Source organism: Callithrix jacchus, chromosome 4 (genome assembly GCF_049354715.1).
Source record: "Callithrix jacchus isolate 240 chromosome 4, calJac240_pri, whole genome shotgun sequence".
Taxonomy (NCBI): Eukaryota; Metazoa; Chordata; class Mammalia; order Primates; family Cebidae; genus Callithrix; species Callithrix jacchus.
The window spans coordinates 80,258,885-80,272,148 of NC_133505.1; the positions used below are offsets into that span (position 1 = coordinate 80,258,885).

At 37.8% G+C, this 13,264-nt stretch overlaps 1 protein-coding gene across 8 annotated transcripts in view; it reads right to left on the minus strand.

Annotated features, from left to right (window-relative positions):
• Nucleotides 1–251: 251 nt before the first annotated feature.
• Nucleotides 252–13,264, minus strand: part of COL12A1 (collagen type XII alpha 1 chain) — a 141,262-nt gene continuing 128,249 nt past the window's right edge. For 5 of the 8 annotated variants that reach the window (XM_035296143.3, XM_035296142.3, XM_008994675.5 and 2 more), the window contains 8 exons: nt 12,907–12,960; nt 11,107–11,178; nt 7,187–7,222; nt 7,020–7,086; nt 5,832–6,020; nt 4,827–4,895; nt 3,489–3,659; nt 252–1,269 (listed from right to left, as the gene is read on the minus strand). In XM_035296143.3, coding sequence (XP_035152034.1) covers nt 1,115–1,269; nt 3,489–3,659; nt 4,827–4,895; nt 5,832–6,020; nt 7,020–7,086; nt 7,187–7,222; nt 11,107–11,178; nt 12,907–12,960 — 813 coding nt within the window. In that variant the 3' untranslated portion in view covers nt 252–1,114. Of the gene's footprint in view, nt 2,478–3,488; nt 3,660–4,826; nt 4,896–5,831; nt 6,021–7,019; nt 7,087–7,186; nt 7,223–11,106; nt 11,179–12,906; nt 12,961–13,264 lie in introns of all 8 variants that reach the window. The other 3 variants (XM_035296144.3, XM_078369556.1, XM_035296141.3) reach the window with 1 other exon arrangement.

Consider the following 13,264-nt stretch of genomic DNA (forward strand, 5'->3'; position numbering starts at 1 on the left):
ACGTAGTTGTTTTTCCACCAACCCACACATCCTCTATATTCCTAATAAAGCCTTTGGAATCTGCTGGGCTTTTTAAAGCTCTCACCACTCTCTTTCTATGACTTCACCGTATCATTAAAAATCTAAAGTTATTTAGCATAATTTAATAGTAATAGCAAGATTCATAACCGTATCCAAGGATATGAACTTGTTTGTTGTAACAACCACTTGAGGCAGTCCAAAGGGCCCTTCAAAGAAAGAAACGTGCCATGTCAAATTTTCAGTAGTTTTATTGAAAAATGCCTCTTTTGTTTCAGAAATAAATAATATAAGGCAGTGAAATTCACAATTTGCTGTTAAAATACAAAAGCAGCAATTCTATGTTCATAGTCTTGCAAATGTTTTCCAACTGCTTTTGATAACTAAGAAATATTATATTTTGAAAAAAGTTCATACTAAATATACAACACAAACATGCAATTCCATCTCTGCAGAATAATCTGCAATTTGGCATAAATGTTAGTGTGTCTAAAACAAGGAGGTTTAAGGCAATATGGAACTGTAGCCCGTTGATGCACTAACTTCACCTACATGGCTTAAGGTTTGTGGTCGTTAAAAGAGATGTATTACGAGCATTCTATGCCCCGGTGTATAACAGATAAAGAGGAAGATAAATAATTGCAATGGAGTTGACGTTTCCCTCCTTTTTGGTTTTAGGAGGGGTGTTATTTGAATCGTGGTGTAATTGAATTGCAAATAAGTATAGCAAGAGATAAACTGCCTTCTCGAAACACACAGTAGCTCTGGGTTCCAGGACTTACTGCTTAACCTAAGAGTTTCACTGAGGCTGCCCGCTGTGCTAACTAAAGTCACACAGCATGCTCTCTCCTCGCAGATTTTGTGAACAAAGTATTTTGCAAGCATTTCAAGGGCAAAGGCAAAAATGTCTACAGACTGCGTGCTGGGAGCTAGGCTTCACGTAGAAACAAGTTTCTCTACAATCAGAAAGGGTACTCCTGGATGAAGCAGCGCTGGAAGAAACACCGCAGAAAAGACGTACACTGCTCTGTTTGACCTGTAAATGAGAATTTCAACACCTTCCCCCAGCCTCGCGGCGCGTAGCGTGGTCTCTGATTCACTGCCCGAGTCCGTGGCGCCCGTGGAGAGAAGGCTCCTCTGCAGGCTCGTCCGCGCCGTAGTCCTCGTATTCCGCCGTCCGCTCGGGCTCCACCGGCACGATGAAGGGCTCGCGCTCAGGCAGGTAGGCCCCACCCTCGGGCACATAAGGCTCTGTCCGATTCAACATTACAGTTATGGCATGATATGGAAGGCACACACATACACAGCAAAATCTAAATCATCACCCGCGGTGATGGTACTCCAGTCTTAATCTCACAACTATAAATAGATAAATTACAATGTCCCGATTACTTCCAGAGAATTTGGTGATATGAGAATCAAATAATGAAATGGCACTTTCTTATTTAAAAAAAAAAAAAACTTCAAAGATCCAGCAGTAAATACAATCATTGCACAAATACCTGGAAAGGGTCAGAAACTGGGCCAAAGAACTGTAAACGCAGTACCTAAATAGGATTTTTCGCAAATCCCCAAGTAACTGTTGATGCCTTCAAACTCCTCAATTCAAAGAACAACTTGGAAAGAAGAGGAGGTGAGGGGAAGTTTTATTGGCTCCTAGAAACTGAACTCGGGGTGTGGGGGGGGTGAAAAGCAACTATCACCAGGTGATATACAGTACGTGACATCTTCTGTGGCTGTACCTCACACAGACTGAGTTACAGCTGGTGGGTGAGGAACACCAGTGACTACAGCAAAACAGGAAGAAAAGGTGATTTTAAACTTCGGTTTGAAAATTGCAGTTACAAAACCCAAATGAGAGGACACGGACAAAAAAGTAACAAAAAGACAAATGCCCTGAATCAGACACATCGCTAACAAGCAAGAGTTGAAGAGATTCCATTTGGTGTTATTCCGGCATAGAGCAAGCGGCAGGCTTTGATGCAGAAGCTTACTGTAGAATTGTTAAGTGATTTTAGTCGACAGGATCACATACAAATCATTTACAAGCCACAATTAGTTTATTATTTACATAAGACATTTCTCTTTAAACAGGTTAATTGTTTTTCTTAAAATGGCATAGTCTCCACTGGTTAGTAGTTTTATTGTGCACCTCTTTCACAACTGAGGCTCCTCATGGCTGTATGTTGGAACTTTTTTAAAATAATGTTTTTCTACATTATTACTGAAATGCATCAGGCTTATAAACTGACACCACTGCTTTTGTCTCATTCAAGTTAGTAAAAAGAGTCTCCACCCTCCTTTGTGATGTCAACCCAGTTCATTAACCATATCTGTGGTGAGATTTCCGTACAGAATCATTTCCTAATAAGCACGTGCGCAAACATCTCAGAAACAGGATTTTCATGTATTCAAACTGTAAGCAGCACTGGCGACTTAGAAAATGTGTTAGCCGGAACCTGAAACAGGTCAAAGATGATAGTTTTTAAAAGTTGAATGACTAAGTAAAAAATATAAATACACATCCATCTACGTATGTAATGGTTAAAGTATACATATATATATATCCATATATTTTTAGTTATCCACACATGCCATAAGGAGGTGGTAATTTATATTTATTTTATAAAGAATTAAATTGCAATTTTGTGAATGGGTTGCATGAGAACATGCATTAAGATTTATTACTTTTGGTCATATGTAATTACGCATATAAATATATAGATATATAGATATTCAGATATTCAACTACTCATGCACTATTTGCAAGTAGCAAATCATATCAAACAGCAGTATCATTTTTTAAATTTGCAAGATGCTTGAGGGTGCACTAACAAAATGGCCACCGTTGACCACAGCATGACTATCTTATTTCCAGATTGGCGTATCTCTCCAGTCCTCACATCTCACAAAATCAGATATAGGAGACTTCTGCCCTCTACAATTGTCAAACACTAAAAGTTCATTAACAATTCTTTAAAAACAATTATTAAGTCCCAGATTTTATAATTATTCATTCCACAGCTAGCGGGGGACAGTTAATTATGTTCAGTCATCTGCACCAGATTATCACAGTTTACCTACAAATTAGATTCCCAAAACAATTTTTAAATACATATTCTTGACATTCTACAGTTGTATTTAATAAATCCGTGTTCCCAATCTTTGGGGGGAAAAAAGTCAATTGCTAACATTCTTTGAAGTCCCAAGAGAAATAAGGAAAGGTTTATGATGCGATGTGGTAAATGCAGAAATATGGGGGGGACAAAATAATTAATTCAATCCTAACAGTGAAATAATGTTTTATGCTATGGTAGTGAACACTATTATTATATAATCAAAACAGAATTGAAAGAGTTGATATCTTCAAGACATCTTCAAATCAACCTTCCTTCAATCCTAAGGAACTTCATTTCCATAAAGTTCTTTACTTCAGGTGAATCGGGGTTCCTACAATGGCAACAACATACCTGGATAGCCTTGCCCATTGTATGGGATGCTGGCGCATTGAGACGAATCACAGTATCCAGGAGGACCTGGGGGTCCTCGGATACCTGAGTTTCCAGGACGGCCAGGGGGACCAGGAGGACCTCTTGAACCTGTGGACCCTGGTGGACCTGTTCTGGATTCTCCTTGTGGACCTAGTGTGGAATTAAAACAAATGTATTTCCCTTCTTGTCAAATGGAACTCCTGAGGTAGCCACAGTACTTTAAGTGCCACCTCCACTATCTCAAGATTAGACAATTTACTATTGTATGGTAAGAAAATGTTACCTTAAGAAATACCCAATATGAACTAAGGTGTGATGGAACTTTCTTACCAGTGACTCATCAGAGTTAATGCCAGAAATCTACTGCTTTAAGTATTTTATTCCAGAAAACCTGATTTAAGCAAGAATTCAGCCAAACCAGAGATTTCAGTGAGTTCTTTGGTTTGCTCCCACTCCACAGGGAAAAGAGGACCTGAAGGAAACAGCTCTGTTAGGCAGCCATATTGAGCTGCCATCAAAACAGGGCAGTGTCTGCTCCACAACTCCAGACTATGCAAAGCAATGTCATTTCTGGATCAAATCATAGTTATGGTTAACATAAATAGAAAGATTTAACCATAGGGCTGTCCTTGTCTGCAAGGGTATCATGTGCCTTATAATAAAAATAATCATTTTACAACCTAGTAAACAAAATGCATCAGACAACTAGTATTCCTTTCCAAAATATCAAAATGGTTTGGGAGAACAGTGAATGAAATTTAGTAAAATGTCAGACCTTTTAGTGAGGCTATGTTTTCTTAGTCTAATAGCCTCATAGTGAAGACTACTGGAAAAAAAAAAACAAGAAATATAACCATCTTTAAAAACTATGAGGCCAAACAAAACAAATAAGAATTCAAAAAAGAGGGAGAGAGAGAAATAGAAAAGAAAGGAAGGAAGGAAGGAAAGAAGGAAAGGAGGGAGGGAGGGAGGGAGGGAGGGAGGGAGGGAGGGAAGGAAGGAAGGAAGGAAGGAAGGAAGGAAGGAAGGAAGGAAGGAAGGAAGGAGGGAAGGAAGGAAGGGAAATAGCAAACCTTGTGTCACTAAAACTCATTCCATCATATATTAATGTTATAGTTAATACCTAATAGAACCTATTCATTTTTTGAACAAAGGGAACATAAAAATGAAGTATGGAGGTTGAACTTCTTGCTGAAACATATGCCATGGTAATAAGAGTGCTTGAAGCTACAAAAGGATGAAGTGTGAATGTCTTCAGGACGGTGTGCTCTCTCAGTATTTACACTATTTGCCTGTTTAATTTACTAGCAAACCTACCTGGGGGGCCAGGCAGCCCCCGAGGCCCTGGAGATCCAGTACCCCTTTCACCTTTCTCTCCTGGCAAACCTAAGAAAGGAGAAGAAGAGAAAGCACAGGGGTAAAATTATCTGGAAACATGTAATTTTTGTCTTAACTGATAATATTTCATTCAAGTAATTCATTTCCTTAGTGAAAGCAGAACCTAATTTTTCACAGAAGTTCACTCTTTAAGCCAAGTTCTTTCTAGACATTTGTGTAATTCTAGACTCATGGCCAAGAAAAAAAGATTGGCTACGAGGCAGGGGAAAAATTATTTGAAGCAAACAAACATGTCTAATATATTTTTTAAATAGCAATTAGGAACAGTAATCCTGAAGAAACAGTTATAATGTCACATTGAAAAACATATTAAAGGTATTTTATCTTTAATAGCCCTATTAGTACAGCAACCAAACTAGCAGAATTATAGAAATATCTAGGTTTTCTCTAGAATATTAATTACTCCTTTGACAAAAGTGGGTACTCAGAGTCCTGTAATATCTAAAATCAAATAGTCCTATTTTTCTCCTTTTCCTTCAACTGCACTTATCTATACCACGAAATTAGAGTCAAACAAATATAAAAGACCAGTGCCAGGCCCTGAATAAAGGAACCAAATTAAGTTGGATCTAAAACTCTAGGGCTGCCTAAGAACATTCAGCTGCTGCTCGACTCTTGCCACAGTCACAGAGAGTAGTAAGATTTTAGTAGCTGATTTAATTTGCCAATTAATTTTTCCCATTAACAACAACAAAAGTGAAAAGAATAGCATTATCTTTACTGAGATCTGATAAAAACAAGCCATTTTTCTAAGTCATGGATCTCTATGGCCTGTGAGTTGCCTAACAGCTCTTCTGAGGTTGTCCAAACAAGACCAGCGAAATCAGTTCACTTGGGTCACTTTCCAGATGCTTTCAACCTATCCCAACTCCTACATTTGCAGATTCCTTCCTTTATTCCAATACAGCAGCCAGAAATGCCTACCTCGTTCTCCAGGGGGTCCCTGCATCCCTGGTGTGCCCGGGAAGCCTGGCCGCCCCCCGGGTCCAGGTTCTCCTCTGGCTCCTGCACTGCCAGGAGGTCCTGGTGGACCTGGTGGACCTGGCTGGTTGCGACTGGCGTGGTAATCATTTGGAATCTGATTCAGCATCTGATTGAATCTGTTCATCTGACCTACAAGTAGAAATAAGGCTTGTTGGTAAGAAATGCAATAAAGGAGTGATGAGAGAGTGAAACTGTTTTCTCTTAGTGTCTAGTGAAATCCGTCTCCATTCTGCACCCCCTCCAGGAAACAATCTAATTAGAATCCTAAAACTAAAATTAATACCATCTAAGTCATCCAGGACAAAATGGGCCCTGATAAATAACTGTTTCCATAAAATGCTGACCTATAAGCCACAAACATTACTACAAATATAAAAGAGTTGTTAAAGTTTAATGTGGCTCTGAAATAAAGTCTTGAGGTTTGCCAGATGACATCACTCAAAAGAAAGCTGTTCTTAAAATTAGATAATTCTACAATATTTCATGTACCTAAAGCAATGATAATCAGGTTTCAGTGCAAACTGGAATTGCCTGTGGGACACCTTGAAAAATTCAGATTTCTGGGCCTCATCTCCAAAAACCATGATTCACTAATCTTAGGGCATGAAGCAGGAACTCTCACTTCTAACAAACGACATAGGGGATTCTAAGCAGGTGTTCCTAAGTATCACACTTTGGGAAACATTGATTAAGACTTCTCAAGAGCGAGCTCTGGGCTTAAGGCCCGGATCAGGCTTCAGGTAGTAAGCTTTCTTGCTTAACGGGCCTTAAGGAATAAGAAGAGCCTGTGAAAAGCAGAAAGGCAAAAGAAAATTTCCTACTGAAATCAACTTTCACTGATCAAATTCATCTTGGTGGGCCCCTTCCTTAAAGTCATAACTCAAAATATCCAACGTTTTAGTACTTAAGGTTGCTGCTATTGTTTTGCCTCCGGTTATTATTTATCTTAGTGACAATCTTTAAAATATCATTAACTTTAATCAGATGCAAAACTGACAATGTATAAAAACAAGAGCTTCTCAAAATGAAAGAGAAATCTCTCTTAGAAACTTGATGACTCAACTCTGCCTTTTCCTGCAATTAATTTTAAAACCATTCATTACAATGAAATGAAAAGAAAAATTTTACCACTTATCAATTGTTCACAGACTTGTCTTGCAACTGCTCGCATCATGTTCTGGGAAGCAATGTCTCCCTTGTTGAATTAATGAGAATGATTAGCATATTAGTTCTATACCTTTAGACTTCAATGTTTAACAAACAAAATAAATGTCAGATTTTTTAAAAATACATACCCTATCACCTTTTTCTCCTTTCAACCCAGATGGACCCTGAAAAATATAAATTGTATACATTAGAAATTGACAAACATATTCTAAAATGATGCATGAATGGACATCATGATGAAAGAGAACAAGGTCTGTTTTCTAAAGCATTAGCAAAATGATACATCACATTTATATTTATGTTACTCACATTTGGCTTTTCTATAAAAAGGAATCTAATCTAATTTTCTCTCTGTCTCTCTCTCTCTCTGTCTCTCTCTCTCTCTGTCTGTCTCTTTCTCTCTCCCCACCCCCACATCTCTCTGAAGCACATGTCCTCCAAAACAGTGTACAGATATGAATTTTGTGGTCACAGTTGTAAAAGTTATGGACCATACATACTTTTTACAATGCAATTCATGATACATATGGAACTAAAATACATATGAAGAGTGCCCTTGTGCTGCCATACTTTGCTTTATGTCATCGTGGTTGGTTAGCTCAGCTGGTTATTGTGGAACATCCATGAGGTTAATCTCCATTCAGTCTCACTAAGAACCAGCAGGCTTTCGTCGGTTCCTTAGTTCAGTATATACCCCTTAACTTCTTCCAGTGATTCTTTGTGCATCTGAGATAAAAGAAACTGGATTCTCTCTTATTAAATAACTCAATCTGAATGATCCTACATCAAAACACAAGCATAGAATATTTGTCCCTGTCATAAGCCTCTCACTGACCATAAGAGATGTTGGGAAAGGTTTCCTTAGAGTGTAGCAAGTTTTTATCTTTCAGCAATATATTTCCAGGATGCCAATTGCTATCACTGATGGAACATCTAAATCATTGACAAATCAGGTAACATCCCATACCAAACCACTTCTTACCATCTCCATAGAAACCACTGTAGTCCAAACCAACACTCTTGCCTGAACTACTCCATACCCTCTTAACTGCTCTCCCTGCTCCCCATTTTGCTCCTTTTTAGTCTATTCTCCACATAAAAACCAGAATGATATTTTTTAAAGAAAAATTAAATCATGTCATTCCTTTGACTCCAAAAGCTTCCCGTCACACTTAGAGGAAAATAATAATTGCTTACCATGGGCTACATGGTCCACATGATCATCTATGCCTAGCTCTCTGACCTCATATTTTATCCCTTTCTGTTTAACTCTCTTTACTTTGGTTCCCAGACCTGTTGGATATTCCTTTCACATGTCAGACTCAGTCCTCAGCCAGGACTTTCATTCATGCTGTTTCCTCTGCTTGGAACCCTCTTTCCATAGATCACACAGCTTGCTCCCTCATTTCATCCCAATATCACTTCCTCAGAGAGGTTCTTGGATGACTGTATCCAAAATAGCTGCCTTCCCACCAACACAATCTTTCTCTAATCCCTTTACTCTGTTTTTCGCTTCTTCATATCACTCATTATCACAGGAAACTATATTTACATGGTTTTGTCTGTATCCACCGATAGAATGTCTATAAAGGCAAGAACTCTGTCTTGTTTGCTGTTATATCACCTGACCCTAGAACACTGACTAACATAGTTTAGGCACTAAATACTTGATGATGTATTCTATGAACATCTCCTGGAAACATACCCTATGGAATATCTGGTATGATAAGTAAGCAAGAAGATATCAACTGATTGTAATAGCTAATGACATAAGCTAACAATGATTAAGCCAAGCTCTCTGCTAAGACCTATATATACCCATCTGTTATGTTTGGTTTCATAAATTAGAGGAAGGTAAGATAAAATAGAGAAAAAAAGGAGGGGAAATTTGCTATGAAATTTGTGAAATTTCGAAGGACAAGGAAAATGAAGGGTAAAAGGGGAAGCATTGGAGTCTAAATAAATGTATACAAAATTATAATTATCATAAGAAAAGCTGGAGTTGTCTATTTCTTTGCCAAAAGTATTAGATTTTTGTGGAAACACTAATATTGTATTTGGAGCATTTTGCAAGTGCAGGATTTTTTACATTTACTGTTATTTTTTACATTTCTGCTATGTGTTTTTTTAATTTACTGGCACTCTGAGATTGTCCTATTGTGCATGATTTGTGGAAATCATCTTTATCACCAATATTTGGAGATCATATTTCAAGTAATAGCAGTAGACATTTCTTTCAGGCTTCTAGCTACAGCCATCAATTATGTGACTAATATTCTTATATAAGACACAACTGAGGTCATAGTAAAACAAAATGGAATGCTGAATAGGTAGAAAAGTTTCATATACTTGGCTGGGCACGGTGGCTCATGCCTGTAATCCCAGTACTTTGGGAGGCTGAGGTGGGTGGATCACCTGAGGTCAGGAGTTGGAGACCAGACTGGCAGACATAGTGAAACTCTGTCTCTACTAAAAATACAAAAATTATCTGGACGTGGTGGTGCACTCCTGTAATCCCAACTACTTGGGAGGCTGGGGCAGGATAATTGCTTGAACCTGGAGGCAGAAGTTGCAGTGAGCTGAAATCATGCCACTGCACTCCATCTCAAAAAAAAAAAAGTTTCATATACTTATAATTGCTCTTGCAAAGTTCCTACCATGATCCTTTGAGGAAAAGAGTAGTAAAGTCACATGCTATGTTCTCGCTCATAAGTGGGAGTTGAACAATGAGAACATGTGAATGCAGGGAGGGGAACATTACACACTGGGGCCTGTTGTGGGGTGGGACTAGGGGAGGGATAGCATTAGGAGAAATACCTAATGTACATGACAGGTTAATAGATGCAGTAAACCACCATAGCACATGCATACATGTGTAACAAACCTGTACGTTCTGCACATGTATCCCAGACTTAAAGCATAGATTAAAAAATTAAAAGAATAATATAAAAGAGTGACATGCTAGGGCACACACAGATTTTAAAGTATTTAGGTTGATGGAAACATAATTGTGGTTTTTGTCATTACTTTTAACCTAATATATCAGGAGTCCTTCTATCTTTATGTTGCTTGCTTAATTTTATGAACCACACAAGGCAAGCCATATCACATAAATGTCCAATCCTAAGTCTATCTGACATTACTTTTTTTAAAGGTTGGGTTTGTGTAATTTGAACAATACTTTATAAAGGAAACATTCTGTCCAGAGAAGAGCTCTGATAAATTTTTGTCACTGCTAATAGTTAGACTTAATTGTCTTTAAGATATATTTTTATATTTCAGGATGCTATTCATACAAAAAAACTCCTTAAATAAATTCACACTTCATAAATACAAACAATGAAAAGCTTGAAAAAAAAAATGAAGCCCAATAGTCATTACAAATACTTGTGGATATTTTAGAAACTTCAAATTCAGTTTCAGAGATACTAATTTGGAAATACCAAACATGTGTACTACTATCTCAACTATTATTTCAACCAAAATATCTGCATAAGAGAAAGTTAAATGATGTGTAAATCAGAGCAGGACAGTATTTTAAAAAGTAAAATGACCAATTAAACTCCATAAATACTTTTATTTCTGGTTTTGATGTTCTAGTATCCTCAACTAAATAAAAAGAACAAATGGAAAGTTGGAAAATACCACAAAAGGGTTAACATTAGCAGGCTAGGGATGGGAGGCACTGTGTACCATCACCATGTATTTTTCCATCTTAAGCAGCATACCATTCCTAAGTAAAAAGAATCATGTTGCTGACCCAGCTCTGAGTGTTTATACAGTGCAGAAATATGTGTCTTGGCTCATAATCTCATTCTCCTTTTAAAGAAACCCAGTAACCAAAATTTTCATCACAGAACATTATAACAACCCAGAGAGAAAAATTTAGAACTGGTACCAAGTCAAATCCATGAGTTTAGCATGGTTTCAACAAATACTTCAAATACATTAAAGCAGAGATAAGCTAAATATGACAAAGCCTTGCAGTTCTCATTATTTATTTCCACAGTGAAATGACTGTCAGTAGACATGCAAGCTGTCTGCTTACTGGTCTGCCATGATCTCCAGGTTTTCCTGGCTTCCCACTTGGTCCTGTGGCTCCGGGGGAGCCTGGGCTTCCCTACAACAAATGGAGAGAGAAGGGGACTGTTACAACAAAGGGAAAATCCCATCTAAACTAAATGAATACAGGCTGTTTTAAAGCTTTTTCATGAAACAGCTCATAATTACACATTCAGGGAGAATAAAACCAAATTTTAAGATAACATGAAATAAAAAAGCTCTTGACAATTACAGTGCAATCCTCATAAACTATATAATTTTAAAATATATTTTGAGACCACTTGAAAAGTGCATGCCTATGTTTACAGTCAGTTTCACAATTTAAGACTATGATCCTAGTACATTGGTTACAAAGTGGATTTGCAGAAAGCAATTCCCCCTTTTTCTTTTTTAGTGTCCTATTAAAGACCAGACAATCCTTCAAAAGACAGAGGTTGAAAATTTGGGCTGGAGAAGAATTAAGAAGTTGGCTGACCAGTTTTGTGCTAAGTTGGGCACAATGGTGGCAGAGTTTCCCCTTGTCTGCTGGGAACTGTACTCTCAGCTTAGAAATTCATTTTTCCTTTTGGAGCATTCTCCACACTTTCATTCCTTTCCATCATGTCGGCACCCTTAACCCCACCAAAACCATAAGAATTCTCCCTGTTGCTTTTACCACAGCTTCCAGACATTTTAGCCCTATATTTAATAGAATATTTATAATATGTACTGGCCACTACATCACGTTCTAGAGCCTAAAATTGAATGATCAGATTTTATCAAACAATCCTTTATTCCATCGATTATGCAAATGTCTCTACAGTAAATACTTAATATGAAAGTTCGCTGTGCATTTAAGCCCCTCCATTACCCAAAGATCTATATTTTAACCATAAATAATAAAATTATTTTAACATATGCTCTTTAGTCTTCATATCCTGTCACACAGACATGGAGGTTATCTATCACCTCAATTTTACTGGGATCTCACCTGGCTGCAAGTCTACAGATGCCAGTTTCAAAATCATTAGTTTCAGTATTTTTCCCAAAAATCTTAAGTTGAAGACCCTTTGTTTTAGTTGTAGATAAAACTGACTTCCAGCTGGGTGTAGTGGCTCATGCCTGTAATCCCAGCACTTTGAGAGGCCAAGGCAGGTGGATCACGAGGTCAAGAGATCGAGACCATCCTGGCCAACATGGTGAAACCCAGTCTCTACTAAAAATACAAATATTGGCTGGGCATGGTAGCATGCACCTGTAGTCCCAGCTACTCAGCAGCCTGAGGCAGGAGAATTGCTTGAACCTGGGAGGCGGAGGTTGGAGGCCACTGCACTACAACCTGGTGACAGAGTAAAACTCTGTCTCAAAAAACAAACAAACTAAAACTTCCTAAGAACAACTGATGGCTATTCAGTAGTAAATGTTCTTGAAATTTAAATGCTGTAGCAACAGATTCTTAAAATTCTGTAACAGGAAATAATCTAAACACTGAGGTTATAAAACCTAACCACTCAATGTAGGGATAAAGAAACTGAGGCACCAACCAACTAGTGGCCAGCTAGTTAGGGAATTTTTTTTTCTTTTTCTCAAGTGTAACTTGATTAAACAGAAAGAGTCCATATTTTAATACATCTGTTTTCTCTAGCACATTTTGATGTAGGTAAATAAAAACACCGATTCATCAATGATATACTCCACAGCACACATGGAACGTGCTTCAAAGGCAGGTTACCTGGCTTTTCTCTAGCAAAATGGGGTGAGAGGGTGGAGGTGGAGGGCACAAAAATGTAACCCATTTAGTTCTTACCGGTGGCCCAGGTGGGCCCCTGGGTCCCATTGCACCATCTTTTCCAGTGAAGCCCTATTGTAAAAATGCAAGTAATTACAGATTAGGGAGGTCATGAGCAAGTGAAAAGAAAAGATACTAAACAGGTTGCTAAAGCTGAAGGGCAAAGAGAAGGATTTAGCCCAACATGCTGTTTGGCAGGTAAGCTTTCAATATGAAGACAAACATAGCAAAAAAAAAAAAAAAAAAAAAAATATATATATATATATATTTAACTTATGTCTTTCACTGAATAATTAGTTTCTATGCTCATTCACTGTATAGCTATCAATAAAACAATTTTAAGAGCCAAACTAATCTTCTCCCAGGAAGGCAGATT